Source organism: Mobula birostris, chromosome 8, assembly GCF_030028105.1.
Source record: "Mobula birostris isolate sMobBir1 chromosome 8, sMobBir1.hap1, whole genome shotgun sequence".
Lineage (NCBI taxonomy): Eukaryota > Metazoa > Chordata > Chondrichthyes > Myliobatiformes > Myliobatidae > Mobula > Mobula birostris.
In genome coordinates, this window is record NC_092377.1 from 14,362,521 (window position 1) to 14,383,936 (window position 21,416).

General features: G+C 45.4%; 1 protein-coding gene across 5 annotated transcripts in view; it reads left to right on the forward strand.

Annotated features, from left to right (window-relative positions):
• Positions 1 to 19,321, forward strand: part of kif26ba (kinesin family member 26Ba) — a 395,022-nt gene extending 375,701 nt beyond the window's left edge. For 4 of the 5 annotated variants that reach the window (XM_072264804.1, XM_072264806.1, XM_072264807.1 and 1 more), the window contains 3 exons: positions 13,125 to 13,321; positions 14,223 to 14,379; positions 16,202 to 19,321. In XM_072264804.1, the coding sequence (XP_072120905.1) occupies positions 13,125 to 13,321; positions 14,223 to 14,379; positions 16,202 to 16,350 (503 nt within the window). In that variant the 3' untranslated portion in view covers positions 16,351 to 19,321. The remainder of the gene's footprint in view (positions 1 to 13,124; positions 13,322 to 14,222; positions 14,380 to 16,201) is intronic. The other variant, XM_072264805.1, reaches the window with a different exon arrangement.
• Positions 19,322 to 21,416: the final 2,095 nt, after the last annotated feature.

Genomic DNA, 21,416 nt, shown 5'->3' on the forward strand with positions numbered 1-21,416 from the left:
GTAATCACATTTATCACGCCTGGATTTAAGATGCACTCCAAGCACATTTCAATTCCTGTGAGATCCAGGCCCAAGGAAATTCTGTTGACTTATAAGAGAGTATAATAGGCTTTTGTTAGGAATTGAACTCTCTGTACATCATGTGTGATGGAATCAGACGTCGTCAGGCCCAGTGTAAGTGATCCTCAGGAATGTGTCCTTGTCGGATTAGCCTGCTGGAATCCTGTCAGCCACCCAAACTGTCCAGTGTTGCGACAGGAGTGGCTGAGTGCAAGGGAAGTGCCCACCCTGGTCCCCGTGACTCGTTCACATCCCCCTCAGCAACTCTCCGCCTTCCAAAATACCTGCACCTGAGTCCTGCTGTTGTACATCTGTCGTCAGTTGCAAGGGTTTCGGCTGCCATGCCCGGCATCTTGAATTCACACCAGAAACCTCGCCACTTCCTCATCCTTTATAATCTGCTCTTTCACCAATGTTTCGATCACCTTCATAGTCCTTGACATGTTCCCCCCCCCCCCAGAGATCCCTTTCAATAGTACCTTGCACAATCCAACAGCGACACTCACAACACGCTGGAGGAACTCAGCAGGTCAGGCAGCATCTGTGGAAACGATCAGTCAACGTTTCGGGCCGGAACCCCTCATCAGGACCCCAGCATCTACAGAGTATTTTGTGTTTACAATCCAATAGCGTATGTTTCAGCCTCAAAAATGCCAGAACTGAAGAATGTCTAATACTAAAATCCGGCTGAAACTGCATTTAAAACTAAGATGCATAGGAAACATTCCTCCACTAAATGGTTCTGGTGAAATCAAGAGCCATGATGATATTGAGTGACAGGGCAGGTCTGAGAGGACGAGTGAGCTTCTGCTCGTATTTGAGTGGGGGGGGGGTTGGGGGCTAGGGTGACTCCTAGATTGGATCTGGCTTGGCCAGCCCAACAACATAGAACATTACAGAACAGCCTCTAGAACATAGAACATTAAGCACAGTGCAGGCAATTTGACCCACAGTGTTATGCTGACTCCTTGACCTACTCCAAGATCAATTTAACACTTCCTTCCTATTTTTTCTTTCATCCGTGATGAGCCGATCTCTTAAATGTTCCTAATGAATCTGCTCTACTACCACCCCTGGCAGGGTGTTCCCCCACATCCTGAAAACAGCCTCCCCTATACTTTCCTCCAATCACCTTAAAGTTACCATATGTGCCCTCATATTAGCCATTTCCACCCTGGGAAAATCCCCTGGCCATCTATGCCTCTTATTATCTTGTACGCCTCTGTCGTCACCTCTCATCCTCCTTCGCGCCAAAGAGGAAAAAAACCCTATCTTGCTCAACGTACCCTCATAGAACAAGCTCAGTAATCCAGACAGCATCCCAGTAAATCTCCTCTTTACTCTCTAATTGACCTCAGCATCCTTGGCTGTGGAGCGAGGGCAGGATCTGATCGTTGTCCCATGATCCAGTGGGGAATGTCAGCGTTGGGTTGAGGTGTTAGACCAGAGTGGGGATTCTGATAAAGTGGCAACTCCCAACCAGTGTTGGCCATTAGAGAGCATCTTCCCCAGAGCAGTGCTTGGGGATCAGTACAAGTGGATACCCCCACCATCTCTGGTGTCCACTCATGGCCAGTAGTTCAGTTAATTTTATTTATTGATTGATTGATTGATTGAGATGACAGCACGGAGAAGGCCCTTCCAGCCCTTCAAGCCATGCTGCCCAGCAATCCCCAATTTAATGCTAGCCTAATCATGGTACAATTTACAATGACCAATTAACCTACCAACTGGAATGTCTTTGGGAGGAAACAGGAACACCTGGAAGAAACCCACATGGAGAATGTACAAACCCCTTACAGGCAGCAGCGGGAAATGAACACGGGTCGCTGGTACTGTAAAGTGCTGTGCTAACCAATACGCTACTGTGTTTTGGAACAGGCAAAACTCACCCTCTGTGACTCAGTATCAATTCTCGCTTCTCGGTAGAGACGCTACCTCATAGCCCCAGAGTCCTGGGTTCAATCCTTGCCTCGGGCACTACTCGTGTGGAGTTTGCAAGTTCTCTCTGTGACTGCATGGGTTTCCTCCTGGTGCTCTAGTTTCCTCCCGTGTCCTAAAGACGTGCAGGTAGGGAATTGTAAATTGGCCATAAAGTGTGGTTGAATCAGGCTATGAGATGATAGCTATAAAATGGATTAGAGTTCAGGCCCTCCGTTGGTCAGGGTCAACCATGGATATTGGTTCCCAGCTGTATACGTGATAAGCAAGCTAGTACTCGAGCCAAGGCAGTACGATACGGAGAGTAGACTGTAGCCCATGCAGCAGGCTCACCTCTCCACACAGCTGACAAATCTAAAGGAATGGCAGAGACCGATACAGTTTGGCAGCACAGGAGTTGCCAGTCAGCATTGAACTCAGTATAGGACCGTCTCAGGGAATCCAGCTCCCTACTTTTCCTCGGGGTTTACTCCCAAAGCCTACCCCCTGAGTGGGTACAACCGCAAGACAGCGGAGGTTTGAGATCAGCGTTTTCCTTCTAGATGAGCTACCGACCACAGTTGATGAGCCCTCGCTGGTTTTAACATGCAGTTGACCCTTCTCCTGTCAGTAGAAACAGTTCCACTGGGTTTAGTAGCTAAGCCACACATGAAGACCAGGAGCTGGACTTGGTTGTCAGAGGCTATTTGAGATGTACCCCCATTGGTAGCATTGAATAGGTAGTGGGAGCTTATCTCTACTACCTCCCCCATCCAGGACAACCTTAAGGAACATAAGTAGGATGTGTTAAATATGTGATTGTTGTGGGGCGGAGGGCATCTTCAAGAGGTGCCACCATCCTTTACAAAGGAGCATCAACACCAAGGACATGCCATCAGAGTCAGCTTTAATATCACTGACGTACGTTGTGAATTTTGTTATGTGAAAGCAGTACATTGCATACATAATAAGAAAAGACTAATTTACAATATATATACTATATATTGTCGCCAAACAATTGGTACTAGAACATACAATCATCACAGCGATATTTGATTCTGTGCTTCACACTCCCTGGATTACAAATATTAAATATTAAAAATAGTTAAAATTAGTAAATATTAAAGATTTAAATTATAAATCATAAATAGAAAATAGAAAAATGGGAAGTAAGGTAGTACAAAAAAACCGAGAGGCAGGTCCGGATATTTGGAGGGTACGGCCCAGATCCGGGTCAGGATCCGTTCAGCAGTCTTATCACAGTTGGAAAGAAGCTGTTCCCAAATCTGGCTGTACGAGTCTTCAAGCTCCTGAGCCTTCTCCCGGAGGGAAGAGGGACAAAAGGTGTGTTGGCTGGGTGGGTCGTGTCCTTGATTATCCTGGCAGCACTGCTCTGACAGCGTGCGGTGTAAAGTGAGTCCAAGGACGGAAGATTGGTTTGTGTGATGTGCTGCGCCGTGTTCACGAACTTCTGCAGCTTCTTCCGGTCTTGGACAGGACAACTTCCATACCAGGTTGTGATGCACCCTAGAAGAATGCTTTCTACGGTGCATCTATAAAAATTAGTGAGGGTTTTAGGGGACAGGCCAAATTTCTTTAGTTTTCTCAGGAAGTAAAGGCGCTGGTGGGCCTTTTTGGCAGTGAACTCTGCTTGGTTGGACCAAGTCAGGTCATTTGTGATATTGACCCTGAGGAACTTAAAGCTTTTGACCTGTTCCACTTACACACCACATATATATTTAGTAAGTTAAATTAAGTAAGTCGTGCAAAAATGAAAAAAATATAATGAGGTGGTGTTCATGTGTTCAATGTCCGCTCAGAAATCTGATGGCGGTTGGGGGGGTGGTGGAGAAGTTGTTCCTGAATCGTGGGGTGTGTGCCTTCAGGCTCCTGTACCTCCTCCCCGACGGTAGCAATGAGAAGAGGGCCTGACCTGGGTGAATGGGGGTCCTTAATGATGGATTCCACCTTTTTGAGGCATTGCACTTTGAAGACGTCCTGGACGCTGGGAGGGGTTAGGGAGCCTGAAGCCCCGCACTCAATGATTCAGAAACCATCCACCATCAGATTTCTGTACAGTCCATGAACGCTACAGCATTATTCCTTTTTTGCAATAATTATTTATTTTGTAATGTTTTATGTATTTGTAGTGTACTACTGTTGCAAAAACAGCAAATATCACATCATATAAGACAGTGACAATAAATCTAATGTTGATGGTGAGTTTGTACTCAATGGGCTGAAGAGTCTGTTTCTATCTCTCTGTGACTTTGTGATGCTCCTGTGTCTGGGTCCTGTATAAAATGGATGTTGTGGGATGAAAGACTGGCAGGTCTGCAATGGATGGGGCTGATTGTGGGGAGCCTTCAAAGGCCCAGTGGGTTAAATATCCTGCTGCTCTTTACTGTGTTGCGGAGACAATTGAAAAGCAAATAAATGTTTATTATTTCCTTCTTCGTCTTCTTCTGTTGAGGTACTTAAAGCGTTTACAAGTGACATTCCTGACAGCTTCCCTGCAGAGTTTAAGACCAGTCAGGTCCTTAAGTGAGGATAATTTATTTAGTTGGAGAGCTATCCACTTCTAGCCTGAGGCCCTTGTAAACAAGGGCCTGGGGATCTGTAAAAGTAGCACAGGGCAGTATCAGAATATCAGAAGGAATTTCTTCTCTCAGAAGGTTGGGAATCTTTGGAATTCTCTGCCCAGAGTGCTGCAGAGGCGGAGTCACTGAATATATTCAAGGTGGAAATTGATAGTTAAACTACAGGGGAGACAAACGATAGGAAATGATGTTGAGGCCAGGATTGGTTCAGCCCTGATATTATTGAATGGTGGTCCAAACACTTGCTGTTCCAGCAGAATAATTCTGGCTGGATTTCTGTCACGTCTCTTAAAATGTCCCAAAGCTCTTCAAAGACAGCAAAATACTTTAGAATCTAATACTGCTTGTATGTCTTAAGATCTTACGGCCTAAAGTTTAGACCTTAAGACATAGGAACAGAATTAGGCCATTTGGCCCATCGAGTTTGCTCCGCAATTCCATCATGGCTGACTCATTACTCCTCTCAACCTAATTTTCCTACCTTCCCCCTGTAACTTTTGATGCCCTTACTAATCGTGAACGTCTGCTTTAAATATACCCAAGGCTCACGGGGTGGTAGGCAAGACACGAGGAATTTTCACTGTTGAGTACCTCTAGTACCGGGAGAGTACAGCGCTGTCCGAGGTGCTGCTCCTGGGAATGGGCATTAAAACCAAGCCCCAGGTACAACACCATTCGAGGAACGGCAGGGAAGGTCTCCAAAATGAGCAAAATTCCACCCTTCATTAGATGTTACAGACAGCCCATGTTGATGGTGAGAGGGAAGAGAGGAGAAACTTAATAGGAGAATGAGGAGCAACTTTTGCATGCAGAGAGTGGTCAGTATGAAATGAACTATATAACCATATAACAATTACAGCACGGAAACAGGCCTTCTCGGCCCTTCTAGTCCGTGCCGAACTCTTACTGTTACCTAGTCCCCCCGACCTGCACTCAGCCCATAACCCTCCATTCCTTTCCTGTCCATATAACTATCCAATTTAACTTTAAACAACAACATCAAACCTGCCTCAACCACTTCTGCTGGAAGCTCGTTCCACACAGCTACCACTCTCTGAGTAAAGCAGTTCCCCCTCATGTTACCCCTAAACTTTTGTCCTTTAACTCTCAACTCATGTCCTCTTGTTTGAATCTTCCCCACTCTCAATGGAAAAAGCCTATCCACGTCAACTCTGTCAATCCCCCTCATAATTTTAACTACCAGAGGAATTGGTTGAGGCAAGGACATTAACATTTAAGAGGTAGCACAAACACAAGAAAATCAGCAGATGCTGGAAATTCAAGCAACACACACGCACACACACACAAAATGCTGGAGAAACTCAGCAGGTCAGGCAGCACCAATGGAAATGAATAAACAGTCAGCGTTTCAGGCCGAGGCTCTTCATCAGGACTGGAAAGGAAGAGGTCAGATGCCAGAATGAAAATGGAACTAGCTTGGATAGCCATCCGGGTACCAGTGGACGAGGTAGGCTGAAGTTGTGCCTCTGGGCTCTATAACTATACAACCTCACCAGGTATCTTGCTCAATGTTCCTCAACCGTCAGGTTATTGAACACTCATTTAAGGACCCTGTTATATTGTTATTTAATGCTCGTTATTTATTGCTATTTATTTATATCTGCATTTACACAGTTTCTTTACAATTAACAGTTCCTGATGTTTACAGTTTACAGTTACTGTTCTATAAGTTTGCTAAGTATGCCCACAGAAAGAGAAAAAGATTCTCAGGCTTGTATGTGGAGACATATAAGTACTCTGATAATAAATTTTACTTTGAACTTTGGCATAAGCATTCATGATGGTCCGGCCCTTTTTTCCCTGAGCTTTTCTACCACTGACTGGGAGCATGTCAGCGGTGTGAGTGTGTGAGTAGGAGTAGGCCATTCAGCCCTGCTAGCTTGCCTTCAAAGTTCAGAGTAAGTTCATTATCGAAGTACATATACATCACCATATACAGCCTTGAGAATCATTTTGCCATGATCACGGCTGATCTAAACCTTTTCTACTTTCCTGCCTAGTCATGATATCCCCTGCAGCTCTGACAGTCCAGAGATCTAAGGGGCTGGTTTTTCATGCAGTAGTATAGCAGTTGGCACGGTACCTGTGACGCTGGTTCAATTCTTCCACTGGCTGTGAGGAGTTTATATGTTCCCCCTGCCACCGCATGGTATTTTATTTCCTGGGTGCTCTGGCTTTCTTCCACAGTCCTAAGCCCTACAGGTTAGGTTAATTGGTCACATGGGTGGTATTTGGGCTGGCGTAGGCAGTTTAGGCCAGAAGGGCCTGTTACCATACTGTATCTCTAAATAAATAAAATTAAACTTCATATGAAAATACATTCTTCAAAGGATGGTGAAGATCTGGCATGAACTGCTGGAGGAGGTAATGGAAGCAGATACAATTACATTTAAAAGATAGAAATCATAGAAAACCTACAGCACAATACAGGCCCTTCGGCCCACAAAGCTGTGCTGAACATGTCCTTACTTGAGAAATTACCTAGGGTTAACCATAGCCCTCTATTTTTCTAAGCTCCATGTACCTATCCAGGAGTCTCTTAAAAGACCCTATCGTATTTGCCTCCACCACCGTTGCCGGCAGCCCATTCCATGCACTCACCACTCTGCATAAAAAACCTACCCCTCACATCTCCTCTGTACCTGCTTCCAAGCACCTTAAAACTGCGCCCTCTCATGTCAGCCATTTTAGCCCTGGGAAAAAGCCTCTGACTATCCACACAATCAATGCCTGTCATCATCTTATACACCTCTATCAGGTCACCCCTCATCCTCCGCCGCTCCAAGGAGAAAAGGCAGAGTTCACTCAACCTATTCTCATAAGGCATGCTCCCCAATCCAGGCAACATCCTTGTAAATCTCCTCTGCACCCTTTCTATAATTTCCAAGAAGAGGTACAGTTGACGTTTCTTGTGTGTCGCTTGAAATTCCAGCATCTGCAGGTTTCCTCGTGTTTGCGTTCTATAATTTCCACATCTTTCCTGTAGTGAGGTGACCAGAACTGAGCTTAGTACTCCAAATGGGGTCTGACCAGGGTGCTATATAGCTGTAACATTAACTTTTGGCTCTTAAACTCAATCCCACGGTTGATGAAGGCCAATGCACCATATGTGTTCCTAACCACAGAATCAACCTGCGCAGCTATGGACTTGGACCCGAAGATCCCTCTGATCCGCCACACTGCCAAGAGTCTTACCATTAATACTATATTCTGCCATCATATTTGACCTACCAAAATGAACCACCTCACACTTATCTGGGTTGATCTCCATCTGCCCCTTCTCAGCCCTGTTTTACATCCTATCGATGTCCCGCTGTAACCTCTGACAGCCTTCCACACAACCCACAACACCCCCAACCTTTGTGTCATCAGCAAATTTACTAACCCATCCCTCCACTTCCTCATCCAGGTCATTTATAAAAATCACAATGAGAAGGGGTCCCAGAACAGATCCCTGAATCACCAACCTCCATGCAGAATATGACCCGTCTACAACCACTCTTTGCCTTCTGTGGGCAAGCCAATTCTGGATCCACAAAGCAAGGTCCCCTTGGATCCCATGCCTCCTTACTTTCTCAATAAGCCTTGCATGGGGTACTTTATCAAATACCTTGCTGAAATCCATATACACTACATCTATTGGTCTACCTTCATCAATGTGTTTAGTCACATCCTCAAAAAATTCAATCAGGCTCGTAAGGCACAAACTGCCTTTGACAAAGCCATGCTGACTATTCCTAATCATATTATGCTTCTCCAAATGATCATAAATCCTGCCTCTCAGGATCTTTTCCATCAAATTACCAACCACTGAGGTAAGACTCACTAGTCTATAATTTCCTGGGCTATCTCTACTCCCTTTCTTGAATAAGGGAACAACATCTGCAAACCTCTAATCCACCGGAACCTCTCCCGCCCCCATTGATGATGCAAAGATCATCGCCAGAGGCTCAGCAATCTCCTCCCTCGCCTCCCACAGTAGCCTGAGGTATTTCTCCTCCGGTTCTGGAGACTTAAAACAATTTGATGCTTTCCAAAAGCTCCAGCACATCCTCTTTCTTAATGTCTATATGCTCAAGCTTTTCAATCTGCTGTAAGTCATCCCTACAATCAGCAAGATCCCTTCTCTATCACCTGCCAATCTTCCCTCTTGCACTGTCTCCAAGCTTTCTCTTTTCTCTAACCATCCCTTCCTCCATCTCTTCAGTTCGGTTCCCCAGCAATTCTACTTTAAACTCTCCCCAATAGCCTTACCAAACCTCCCTACCAGGATATTGGTCCCCCTCAGATTCAGGTGCAACCTGTCCTTTTTGTACAGGTCATGCCTTCCCCAAAGGAGGTCTCAAGGATCCAAAAATCTGAATCCCTTCCCCCTGCTCCAATCCTTCAGCCACGCATTTATCCTCCACCTCATTCTATTCCTATACTGTACTCACTGTCGCATGGCACAGGCAGTAATCCCAAGATTACTACCTTTGAGGTCCTGCTTCTCAACTTCCTTCCTAGCTCCCTGTTTTCAGGACCTCCTCCCTATGTCGTTGGTAGCAATATGTACCACGACATCTGGCTGTTATTTGGACAAGTACTAAAATGAGAAAGGCCTAATTGCCGTTAGATTTCCAGTGTACTAAATAATCTTTTGATCTCAGTCTCTGAGTTACCGTTTACTGAGCTCCTGGGAAAGAGACTGCTGAAGATTCATCATGCTCTGAGCATTGATTGTAGTTAAAGTGAAATAGATTCTGCTGCTGGTCTTCCGTGCTTGACAGATAGACATCTCTATTTAACTGGACCGGCTCCTCCCAAGTACACGTTGTGCATTCAGATGAGTTTCAGTTGTTGGAAGCTGAAGGTTAATGAGCCACCTTTAACATTTCAATGCCTAATACGTAAAGAGCATTTAATGGTTCTGGGCCTGTATTCATTGGAGATTCGAAGAACGAGTGGGTCTCATTGAAACCTGTCGAATATTGAAAGGTCTTGATAGAGTGGATGTGGAGAAGATGCTTCCCATCATGCAGGAGTTTAGGACCAGAGAGTGTCCCTTTAGAACATAGATGAGGAGGAATTTATTTAGCCAGAGTATGCAGAATCAGTGGAATTCATTGCTACAGATGGCCATAGAAGCCAGTTCATTGGTTATATTTAAATTGGAGGTTGATAGGTTATTGATGAGTAAAAGCATCAAAGATTACGGTAAGAGAATGGGATTGAGATGGATAATAAATCTCGATGGGCTGAGTGGCCTAATTCTGTTCCTATGTCTTATGGTCTTTCAGCTGGGAACCTGTTTTTATCACAACTTTGGTACAATATTTCTAAAAATTATTCAAGCTAAGCTCCCAAAGTTTCCTAAAAGTTTTACAGCTTTTGTGTACTGGGAGACTAATTAGTAATTAATAAAATTTGCACAGCAAATTTGGTCTGATTAGCATAATTAATTAATTTATTTGTTGTCCCTAATGGGATCAGTTATTCTGTTCCATAAAAATAAGGCTCCCATTTTTTGATGTTCCAACAGAGCTAATTAACTCTATTTGCATATTTAGATGTGGGTGCTGTACTACAGCCTATTAATGTGTTTTTTCGCTAATGGACTGATGATTTATAGCCTTTGGATTCTGCAAGCATGGTCCTGGGTTATTACTGAGGTAACGACGAGGACTTTTCGGAGAGATTGTCCCCAGAGTGGTGGGGTGATCAGGGCGGAACAGGCGTTGTATGAACAGTGTGTGACCACAATGGTGCACGAAAGGCAGTGGAGTTCTGTCTCTCTCTCCACGTCCCCTGACACTTCTACAGAAAAAGTAGAAGTCTCTCAATAGTATCGAGGGGTCTCTGCTTCCATAGGAGCGGCAGGGAACAGGGAGCAGAGAATATGGCACTATATACAGATTAGTCACCAAGCCCTTAGGGCCTTCATGTCTGGAAGGGGCAATTGTGACTCCTTTTTGGCTCAGAGGGTGTGCTGCACAACGTTACTCACACCGGGTTTACACTTCACTGAATGAATTGGAAAGATCTATTGGTACTGAGAGTGCTCACTGAGTTCAAGATTTTAGAGCTGCTTGTTTAACCTGGAGAATCTGATGATTTATGAAAATTTTGGGTTTTTGGTGAAGTATTAGTGAGCTATGGGCTAAGAGGGCTAAGCACAGCTCCATCTCCTCCTTCTGTTCTCCGAGCCTGTCACATAACACCAGTGACAGAGGTTAGGGTCTGTTGGTCAAATTTGCCTCAGATTAGGGTCCGTTGATCAAGTTGCACGTAGGCCAAAATGGCCTCAGGTTGGGGTCCATTGCTCAGTTAGGCACGCTGGGGTCTATTGGATTGGGGCCTTTTGGTCAATTAGGTCTCAGAATTTGGTCTTTTGGTCAATTAGGAATCAGACTGGTGTCTGTTGGTCAAACCAGCCTTGGGGTGTGCTCTTTTGGTCAAATTTGCCTCAGAATGGGGTCTGTTGACCAAATGGGACTCAGGCCAACTTATGATTGGACTTAAAACCAGAAAATGTTGGAAGCACTCAGCAGGTCAGCCTTTGGGAAAGCAAAATGATCTAACTTTTCAGGTCAGGAATCCTTTGTCGGAACGATTGATGTTCCTGGGTGTGAAAATGTTGAAATGTTGGTAAAATTCTGGTAGAATGTTCCCTGCCGCATCTCAAGCATGTAATTCCAGACCTACCCTTCCCATCCATTAGGTGACGTGAATAGCCTTTGTGCTGCAAAACCAACACCCATTGTTCTCTTGTCTTTTTGTTCCCTTGAGCCTACCTGTGGTCCCCCCGGAAGGTAAGCCTGGTGAACCCCATAAGCTTTGCTTCCACGGGCTCCCTCCACAGATGCTGCCTGACCTGCTGGGCATTTCCAGCAAGTTCCATGTTTATTTCTTATTTCATGGAGGTCGGTGGTCCTTTCAATCACAGCAGGTCAGCCCTGAAGGAAGAGGGGAGGTGGTGACACACTTACAGAAATGAATGGGCCCTGGAAAGAACGGAGGAACAGAGGGATGTTGGTGTATAGGTTCAAGCAGCTCTGGAGGTGACAGCACAGGTAGATAAAGAGATGAAGAAGGCAAGATGCTCATTAGACAAAGGAGATTCTGGACTTCTTCAGCAACACCCACAGAGTGATGGAGGAGCTCAACAGGTCAGGCAGCATCTATGGAGGGGAAGAAACAGGCAACGGTTCAGGCCCAGACCCCTCATCAGAACACATAATGTCCTAATTAATGACCTGTGGCTCAAAATGGCGACCATTTATTTCCCTTCATAGATGTTGCCTGACCTGCTGAGTTCCTCCACCATTTTGTGGGTGTTGCTTCAGTTTATTAGCTAGTTCATAGAAGATGAAAGCAGGCGGGTTATGGTGCAACTTTTAACATTGGTTTTGTCCCAGAGTTCAATTGTGCAGGTCAGGGACCCACACTATAGGAAGGACTTGATTGCACTAGACAGGGTACAGGGGAGCTTCACCAGGATATTGCCTGGGATAGAGCAATTCAGTCATGAGGGGAGACTAGGTAGGCTGAATTTGTTTTACCTGGAGCAAAGGAGGCTAAGGTGGGGACTAGACTGAGGTATACACAGTAATTGTTTTAATTTATTGAGATACAGTATGGAGTAGGCCCTTCCAGCCCTTCAAGCTGAGCCGTCCAACATCTCCCAGTTTAACCCTAGCCTAATCATAGGTCAATGTACAATTACCAATTAACCTACCGACTGGTACGTCTGTGGGAGGAAACCGGAGCACCCGGAGAAAACCCATATGGTCACAGGGAGAGCTTGCAAACTCCTTACAGGCAGCGAGCGGCAGGGATTAAGCCTGGGTCAATGGGACTGTAAGGCGCTGTGCTAACCACCACACTACCCTGCCACCCTCTGAAGGGTAAAGATGGGGTAAATGGGAGACTTTTCCCCATCTCCAATACTAGAGAACATGGGTTTAGGATAAAGAGTAAAAAGTCTAGAACATCAGACATTACAGCACAGGAACCATGTTGTGCCAAGCTAATTTAACGGGATAGGAAGAAGGCCCATTTTCACCCTGTGTTCGGTTGGGATCCAGAATGCACTACCCAGGAAGGTGGAGGGGTCAGTGACTCTCTCAACATGTATAGCAAAGAGTCGAATTGCCAAGCAACTGAGGGCTACAGAGCAAGCGCTGGTAAATGGGATGGTGTAGATTGGTTGCCATGGAAACAGCGAGGCAAGGGGGCCTGAATCTGTGCTGTTGACTTGGTGTTTGCAAGTGTCCATTGTGCAGGTGCCCCCCCCCCCCCCCCAGCTTGAGACAACACTGCTGCAGCACTGTTGCATGGTGAAGATGGGCATGGCAGTGGCCAAGGCACCGGTGCATGCAGGAGCAGCCACTTCCATTGCGCTGACACCATTGCATTAGGCAGCCTGCAGCTCTTTTCCTCCCGGCTGCAAAGCATGACGCACGCGCTACTCACGGAGACCCAGCGGACAGCTGTGCAGACCTGAGGCAGCACATCACTGTTGTCCCTCTCTTCTGTTTCCAGGATCCCAGAGACGGCGCCTCCTGCCCGGCCCGTCGTCTGAGGCCGCGCCTATTGCCAGGAAACCAGCCGGCAGCTCCGGCCTGCGCTGGGTGGACCTCCGGCCTGTGCAGAGGGGGATGGCTGAGCCCTTCGAGATCAAGGTCTATGAGATAGATGACGTGGAGCGGCTGCAGAGGAGGAGGGCGGCCGATAACAAGGTTTGTAGATTTTCTTCACTCTTTCTACTCACTGCTCCATCACCGTCAACATGTCTAACCTGAACATGACATTCAAACAGCAACTGGTCGTAGTGTACAGAATTGGGGGAGGGAAGGTGGAATTGGGACCAACTGAATTGTTAATGTAAAGGGAAACTGGTCTCGGAATATGTAGTAACCTTTCTGAGAGCACCACTAGCTTCACCCAGCACTCAGTATGTTAACACCAAATCAGTTGCAGTCTATTTAAGCCTTAAGGCACAATAGCAGAATTAGGCCTTTTGTCCATTGAGTCTGCTCCACCATTCCATCATGGCTAATTTATTTTCCCACTCAACCCGATTCTCCTGCCTTCTCCCCATAAGCATCGACACACTTATAATAATCAAAAACATATCAACCCCCACTTTAAACATACACCATGGACTCGGCCTACGCAGCTGTCTGTGGCAATGAATTCCACAGGTCCACCAGCCTTTGGTTAAAGCAATTCCTCCTCATCTTTGTTCTAAAGGGATGTCCTTCTATTCTGGGTTGTGCCCTCTGGTCCTAGACCCTCCCTCCCGTCCAATATAGGAAGTATCCTCTCCACATTCACTCTGTCTAGGCTTTTCGGTATTTGGTAGGTTTTAGTGAGATCCCCCTCATTCTTCTAAGCTCCAGTGAGTACAGGCCCAGAGCCATCAAACACCAGTCTCACTCTGTTCAGCGCTCTCTATGTCATGGGAGTAATGCAACAGAGAGTCTGGATGGGGAAGGGCAAAAGTTGTCGTTGGTATCATGTCCTTGTTGAGTCATAAGGGGTAAGTTTTATGGAGAGACTGGGCACTCAGTCAGCTGGAAGTCATGGCCTTTGAGACGTGGAGAGGGAGCTCTAAGACCGGCTGTTTTTCACTTCCAGCTGCGGGGATTTATCTGTTTCAACGCAAAGCTGAAGATACCCGAGAACCGGCAGCAGAGGATTTCAGAGGTCAAAACCAAATACAACGTGTTGATGCAGGAGCTGGAGGCAACCAAACAGCGGCTGATGTTGGAGCCCAGTAAATGGATCAGTGAGTGTGAGTACCCTGCTGGTGTGTCAGCCGAGCACCGTTGGCAGGGGTGAGAATGGGTCAGTGAGTGTGAATACCCTGCTGGTGTGTCAGCCGAGCACCGTTGGCAGGGGTGAGAATGGGTCAGTGAGTGTGAGTACCCTGCTGGTGTGTCAGCCGAGCACCGTTGGCAGGGGTGAGAATGGGTCAGTGAGTGTGAGTACCCTGCTGGTGTGTCAGCCGAGCACCGTTGGCAGGGGTGAGAATGGGTCAGTGAGTGTGAGTACCCTGCTGGTGTGTCAGCCGAGCACCGTCGGCAGGGGTGAGAATGCTGGAGCCCGGTAGATGGGTCAGTGAGGGTAACTACCCTGCTGGTGTGTCAGCCGGGCAAGTTCCCACCGTCGGCAGGGCTCAGAATGCTGGAACCAGAAAAGAACAAGTGTATGGACAGGAAACACATGCACACATGCAACACACACTGTCACCAACATCCAATACACACATAGTCCAGTATACACACATATACACACACACACACACACACACAATCAAGGAAATGTACCAGCATCCAAAGAATTACACCTCGTCAGATATCTCCCTCATCTATGTCCTCATCCAACCTTTACTGAATGCTACAACTGAACCCATAGCTACCACTTTTGCTGGCAGTTCATCCCACACTCTCAAAATAAGCTGGAAAATTATAAACCAGTTAGCCTGACATCAGGGGTGTTAAAGGGGACGTGAGGGTTAAGTATTTTACATAGAGAGTAATTATCTAGAAGGTGCTGCCAGTGAAATCAGGTACAATTACTGGCTGTATCACCAAAGCCATTGAATGGAAAGTGTCGTGGATACAGCCCAGACCATCACGGGTAAAGCCATCTCCCCCATTGAGCACATCTACACAGAGCATTGTCGCAGAAAAGCAGCATCCACCATCACGGATCCCCAACACCAGGTTCGGGAACAGTAACTACCCCTTAGCCATCAGGCTCCTGAACCCTTGGGGATAATTTCACTTGCCCCATCACTGAAATGTTCCCACAACCTATGGACTCACTTTCAAGGACTCTTCATCTCATGTTCTTAATACTTATTGTTTATTTATTTATTATAATTTCTGGTTTTTGAATTTACACAGTTTGTTGTCTTTTGCACATTGGTTGAACACCAGTCAGTGTGGTCTTGCATTGATTATATTATGGTTATTATTCTATGATGAATTTATTGAGAATCCCTACAAGAAAACAAATCCCAGGGTTATATATGGTGACATACATGTACCTTGACAATAAATTTACTTTGAACTTTAAGAGGCACTTAAGTAGGCATGGCATAGAAGTATATGGTTCTAATACAGGTGTATAGGATTGATATAGATGGGCTGAATGGCTGGCATGAAACTGGTGGGCTGAAGGGCCTGATTCTGTGTGGTACAACTCCATGCTCAGCATAGATAGGCTGGACAGCCAGCAACATTGTCCCAGGTTGCAAAGGCTAATGGCCAGAGGCCATCCTTTTATGGTGGGTGGAGGAGTTAAAGAGAGATGACGGAGGTAGATTTTCTCCACAGAGAGCCGTAAGTATGTGGAAGGCACTGCTGGAGGTGGCAGGAGGGGCAGATACACTAGCGTCACTTACGAGGCACAAGGATGTAGAAAAATGGAGGGTTATGAGCTATGTGTGAGGGAAGGGTTAAAAGGTTGGGCATTAATTATATCATGGACCAAAGTGCCCAGTACTGTGTTGCTCTGTGCTCTGTGACTCCAAGGAGTTCATGTTGAAGGTCGGTATGATGTCTGTATTTTTACATATTTTTGACCTGGTTGCCTGTCTCTCTTCCCAGTCGACCTGGACCAAGGGTTTGAGGTGGACTCACTGGAATACCTAGAAGCCCTGGAATGCGTCACGGAGCGACTGGAACACCGGGTCAACTTCTGCAAAGCTCACCTCATGATGATTACGTGTTTCGACATCGCCTGCGGAAGGCGTTAACGGATGGGGGAAGGTGTTGGGGGAGGGGGGGAGTTGTGACTGGCGAGCGAGTGCACGGACAGACCAGGAGGAAGGAAACAGAACCACCCAAAGAGAACAGGAAGACGACAAGCGGAAGTGCAAAGTGTGGAGCACGTATGTGAAGAGTTTTTTTTCCCCACAACAGAATGTAAAAAAAAGAGAGAAGAGAACCAGAGATGAATATTGGAGTGTGAGAATGTCTTTTCTTTCATCATATTGGGAGAGCACTTTCAGGAACATTGGTTATGTTGTATATATATGAAGGCCTTGCTCCAGTTCCCTTGTCTTCAGAGTGTGAGGATGGAAATGGAACGCAGGGCTGTCTCTGATGAGCTCAGAACAATATACAGAAGGACTACAAGTGCCTTGTAAACTTTATTATATTATCCAAAATCTTACACGGACTCATTATTGTACAGTCGTTGGTTGGTGATGCATATTTCACTGTACGATTATAGAGGCAGTATCCATTTTGTAGACCAAACTCAAACCTACACACCATTCCTGTTTATATCCATTCTCACCAGAACAGGGAGGGTTATATAAAGAAAAATTTGACACAGGGTGGGAGGGGGAGAATGCTTGTGATATCATGTTTTCTTCTGGGCCCGTGGCAGGTTATTTGGTAACGTTTTGAATCAAGTTTCATGGTACATTTTTTTATATAAAAATATGACTGATTGTTAAGGGTATTGTTGTGTGGATTTGAGTTTTGAAATCCAGTAGATTTTCAAATGAGCAAGAAATACAAGGGTAATGTTTCAGTAAAGGTTGAACTCAAAGGTTGTTTTGCTAGGTGTTTTAACTACTTGCTGTTTTTAAGTAATTTGTACCTATAGAGTAGGCCTGTAGTCAGGAAGCAGCACATTATTAACGTGACTGTCGTTTACTAACAGTGAATGAGCCACTCGGAGGCACGGTGATGCCTCTCTGGCAGACTGATTCCTCCCCCAAGCCTCGGCGTAGAAATGAAACACATTAGATTTGAAAGCAGACGAGCTCTTCCCCCCTTATTGACTGTAGTCCATGGGATCATTGTAAATGCACTCCTGCACACATCACAACCAGAATGCCTTCTTACCTGGCCAGACTCTGCAAATGCAGACCACGCATGTTTGTGAGGATTCTTGATTTCATGAGAACAGAATAATAAACCCCAGGGGCCTACTTGCCCCTCAATTTGCCCCCCTTTAACCAAAAAGCACAAAAATAGGCCCCATCCATGCCAACTAGCAGCATCCTAACTATATGAGTTCCTCTTCCCGAGCCAACTCTACCTTGGTGATCCAACTGCTGGTCAAGCATTCTGCAAATATTTCTTCCCCAAACAATGCAGCCTTACCTGCAGCATAAAATCACCTCCTAGGCACAAGCAATTCTGCAGAGGCTGGATGTCTTGAGCAGCACACACTAAATGCCAAGGAACTCAGCAGGTCAGGCAGCATTTGTGGAGGGGAATAAGCAGTTGATGTTTCGAGCCAAGATCCTTCATCAGGACCGGAAAGGGAAGGATGTTCTGAGATTTGTGAGCGATGAAGGGTCTCAGCCCAAAATGTCAGCTGGTTATTCCAACTCCATAGATGCTGACTGACTTGCTGAGTTACTCCAAAATTTAGTATGTGTCACATAAAAGCAGTTGCGGGCTCTCCCCCCCCTCAACTTCTGATACCGGGTTCCCTTCCTTGTAGCTGAACTTTGGAAGTGGAACACATTTTCCTCTTCCTGCATGACCCGTGATCCAGTGTGGTCAAAATCACCCAGGAGTAACATTTCAACCAAAGATGCAATTTTTCTCCTTGTTACCAAGGCTGCATCTTCAAATCTTTTCTCCCAGCCAGTACTTCAATGATGTTCTTCAACTTCAACGATGTTCTTCAGCTTCAACTTCAGTTTAGGTCAGGTCCCGGGACCCAAACCTGTCACCACCTAGCACTATCACTTACTGTACACCAGTGTGGAGACGTGATACATTTCAACCTGGAAAAGCCCCGATGAACTGTCTGCTAAATCTTAAGACCATTAATACATAGGAGCAGAATTAGGTCATTCAGCCCATTGAGTATGCTCTGCCATTCCATCAAGGAGAATTTATTACCCGTCTCAACCCCATTCTCCTACCTTCTCCCCGTAACCTTTGACGTTCTAAAGCGATCTTATTCTGAGTCTGTACCCTCTGTCCTAGACTCCTCCACAAAGGAAATATCCTCAGATTTGCCATTTGACCTGCCAAACAGGTCAGAAGTTACTTTCAATTCCATATTCACTGATTCATCAATTTTACTGTGGGGATGATCACATTGTTGAAGCTGTGGTCCACTAAGACTACAATTAAGATAGCGAACAGGGTTTGGAAGAAAGCTAATTATTGGCAGAGGACATCGAAATTTGTTCCTTGAGGTAACGAGGAGGTGACATCCAATAGCCCATACAGTAGGTAGTCGTGCATTTAAATGATAAACAAGGTTGAAGTTCTGTCCGAGAGCCATATTACCTCCGAGTGGCCTTTCCGAAGGTTGTTCATTATATTTTGCGGATATTTGTCTCTTTAATGGTGCTTAAAGCAGTTTCACCTCTAAATGTCTACACGTCCTCTCTCTTTTGCCTACACTCAGAACTGCTGCCAACTAACACATCTTTGTCATGTTATGTATGAAGGACATAATTTATTTATGAACTCAGGATGCTCTTGTTTTATAAAGTTGCTTGTATTTTGTAATTTATTTACACATTACGATAAAAGGCTAACAATTGCTATCTATGCATTGTTATGTACAGTCGCCTGATTCACATCTTTAGGCTTGATTTTCTTTGCCATTGTATTCTTGGACATCTATTGTCAGAACAATTGAAGCTTGCTGTTTACCTAACCCTTGTATAAAATGTGTATGATAGTCAAATATTGTAGCCTGGTATTGTGAATAAACATTATATTTTACATCCTGTTAAAGAATACTCACTGTCTTGCTGAATTGTGCATGAATGTACCAGTTTGCTGGACATACCACAGTTTACCGCAAAGAACAATACAGCACAGGAATAGGCCCACAGTGTTGTGCCAAACCATCTGCCCAACTGTCTGCATACCTGCCCCACTGTTGATCTAACAGCACTGAAACAGGCTCAGAACCGTGCACAATATCCCAGATGTGGCCCCACTAACGTCCTATACAGCTACAACATGACGTTGTACTCCAGTACTCAGTGCTGTGTGTCACAGGCCATCTTCACTATCTCTCCCACTACAGCTGAAACTTAACTCAGACAAGTTCAAAGTGATTACTTCGTTAAAATCAAAATAAGATGAGCTTTATTTGTCACATGTACAGTACTGTGCATAAGTTTTAGGCACCCGAGATTTTTTATATGGTTTCAGATGCTATGGCCGCCGCTGAGCCCTGATCTCAACATCATTGAGGCTCTCTGGGATTACCTGGAGAGACAGAAGCAAGTGAGACAGCCCAAGTCTGCAGAAGAACTGTGGCAAGTTCTCCAAGATTCATGGAACAATCTGATTTTCTTATGAATAAGATCAAGAGAATTCTGAACAGAGTTTGGCTCATCTAGTCTTCGCCATTTCATCATGGCTGATCCATTTTCCCTCTCAGCCCCAATCTCCTGCCTTCTGCCTGTATCCCTTAATGCCCTGACTAATTAAGAATTTATCAACTTCTGCCTTAAATGTACCTGGCCTCCACAGCTGCCCGTGGACACGAATCCCACAGATTCACCACTCTGGCTAAAGCAATTCCACCTCATCTCTGTTCTAAATGGACACCCCTCTATTCTGAGGCTGCATCTTGACACGACACGGTAGTGTACTTCAGAGAATTGATGCAATTTTAAAGGCAAAGGGTGTTTGCACCAAATATTGATTTTAGTTTTTTTACTATTTTACTGCCCTTTATTGTAATTTTTTTGATATTTAGAAACTTTTCATTATTTTTGAAAGCATCTTCATTTCACATAATTTTTTTACATGTGCTTTAAAACTTTTCCACTGAACATCAAAACATATAATAAAATGCATCGTTTGTGTTAACAACCAACACACTCTGAATGTGCTGGGAACAGCCCACAAGAGTCACAAAGCTTCTGGCACAAACATAACATACCTACAATTTGATGGTGGACTTCAGGAAGGAGATGCTGAGGGAACACCTATCAGTCCTCATCGAGGGATCGGAAATGGAAAGGATGAGCAGTTTCAGGATCCCGGCTGTCAGCATCTCTGAAGATCTATCCTGGGCCCAACATATTGATGCAATTACAGAGGAGGCACAATAGCAGCTATATTAGGAGTTTGAGGAACTGGTATGTCACCAAAGACACTCACATATTTCTACAAGCGTACGGAGGAGAGCATTCTATCTGGATGCATCACCGTCTGGTACGGAGGGTCCACTGTACGGGGTCAGAATAAGTGCAGCCAAACTCAACCAACTTCTTCATGGGCACTAGCCTCCCCAGCATCAAGGACACTTTCAAAAGGCAAGGCCTCAAAAAGGCAGCATCCATTATTAAGGATCCCCGTCAAACAGTACATGCCCTCTTTTCGTTGGTACCATCAAGAAGGAGGTACAAGAGCACTAAGACACACTCAACACTTTAGGAATATAGTCTTCTCCTCCGCCATCAGTTTTCCAAATGGATAATGAACTCAATGTTTCTTCTTGCTTACTTTTTGCACTACTTTTAAAATTATTTTATAGACGTTGTAATTTATCGTTTTTATTATTATAGATTTCAATGTACTGCTGCTGCAAAACATCAGTGTTCATGACATTTGCAGGGTCACCCATGCCAACCAGGTCAAAGGATAGAGGTCAGATTCAGAGTGGTCCACCGGTCCTCCAGGCTCGGAGGTTCAGCTCGGAGCGAGCAGGCCTGACTGGTAAAACTAACTTGTTACAGAAACAGCAATGAAGAACCTGAGTGTGATGGGGTTCTTGAGTCTCCACGTGGAACTTGAATAACTGATAGTGGTGAAAACTGAGCTACTGACACGATGAAGGAAGCCTTGAACACTGCCAGGGATGGAGGACCTT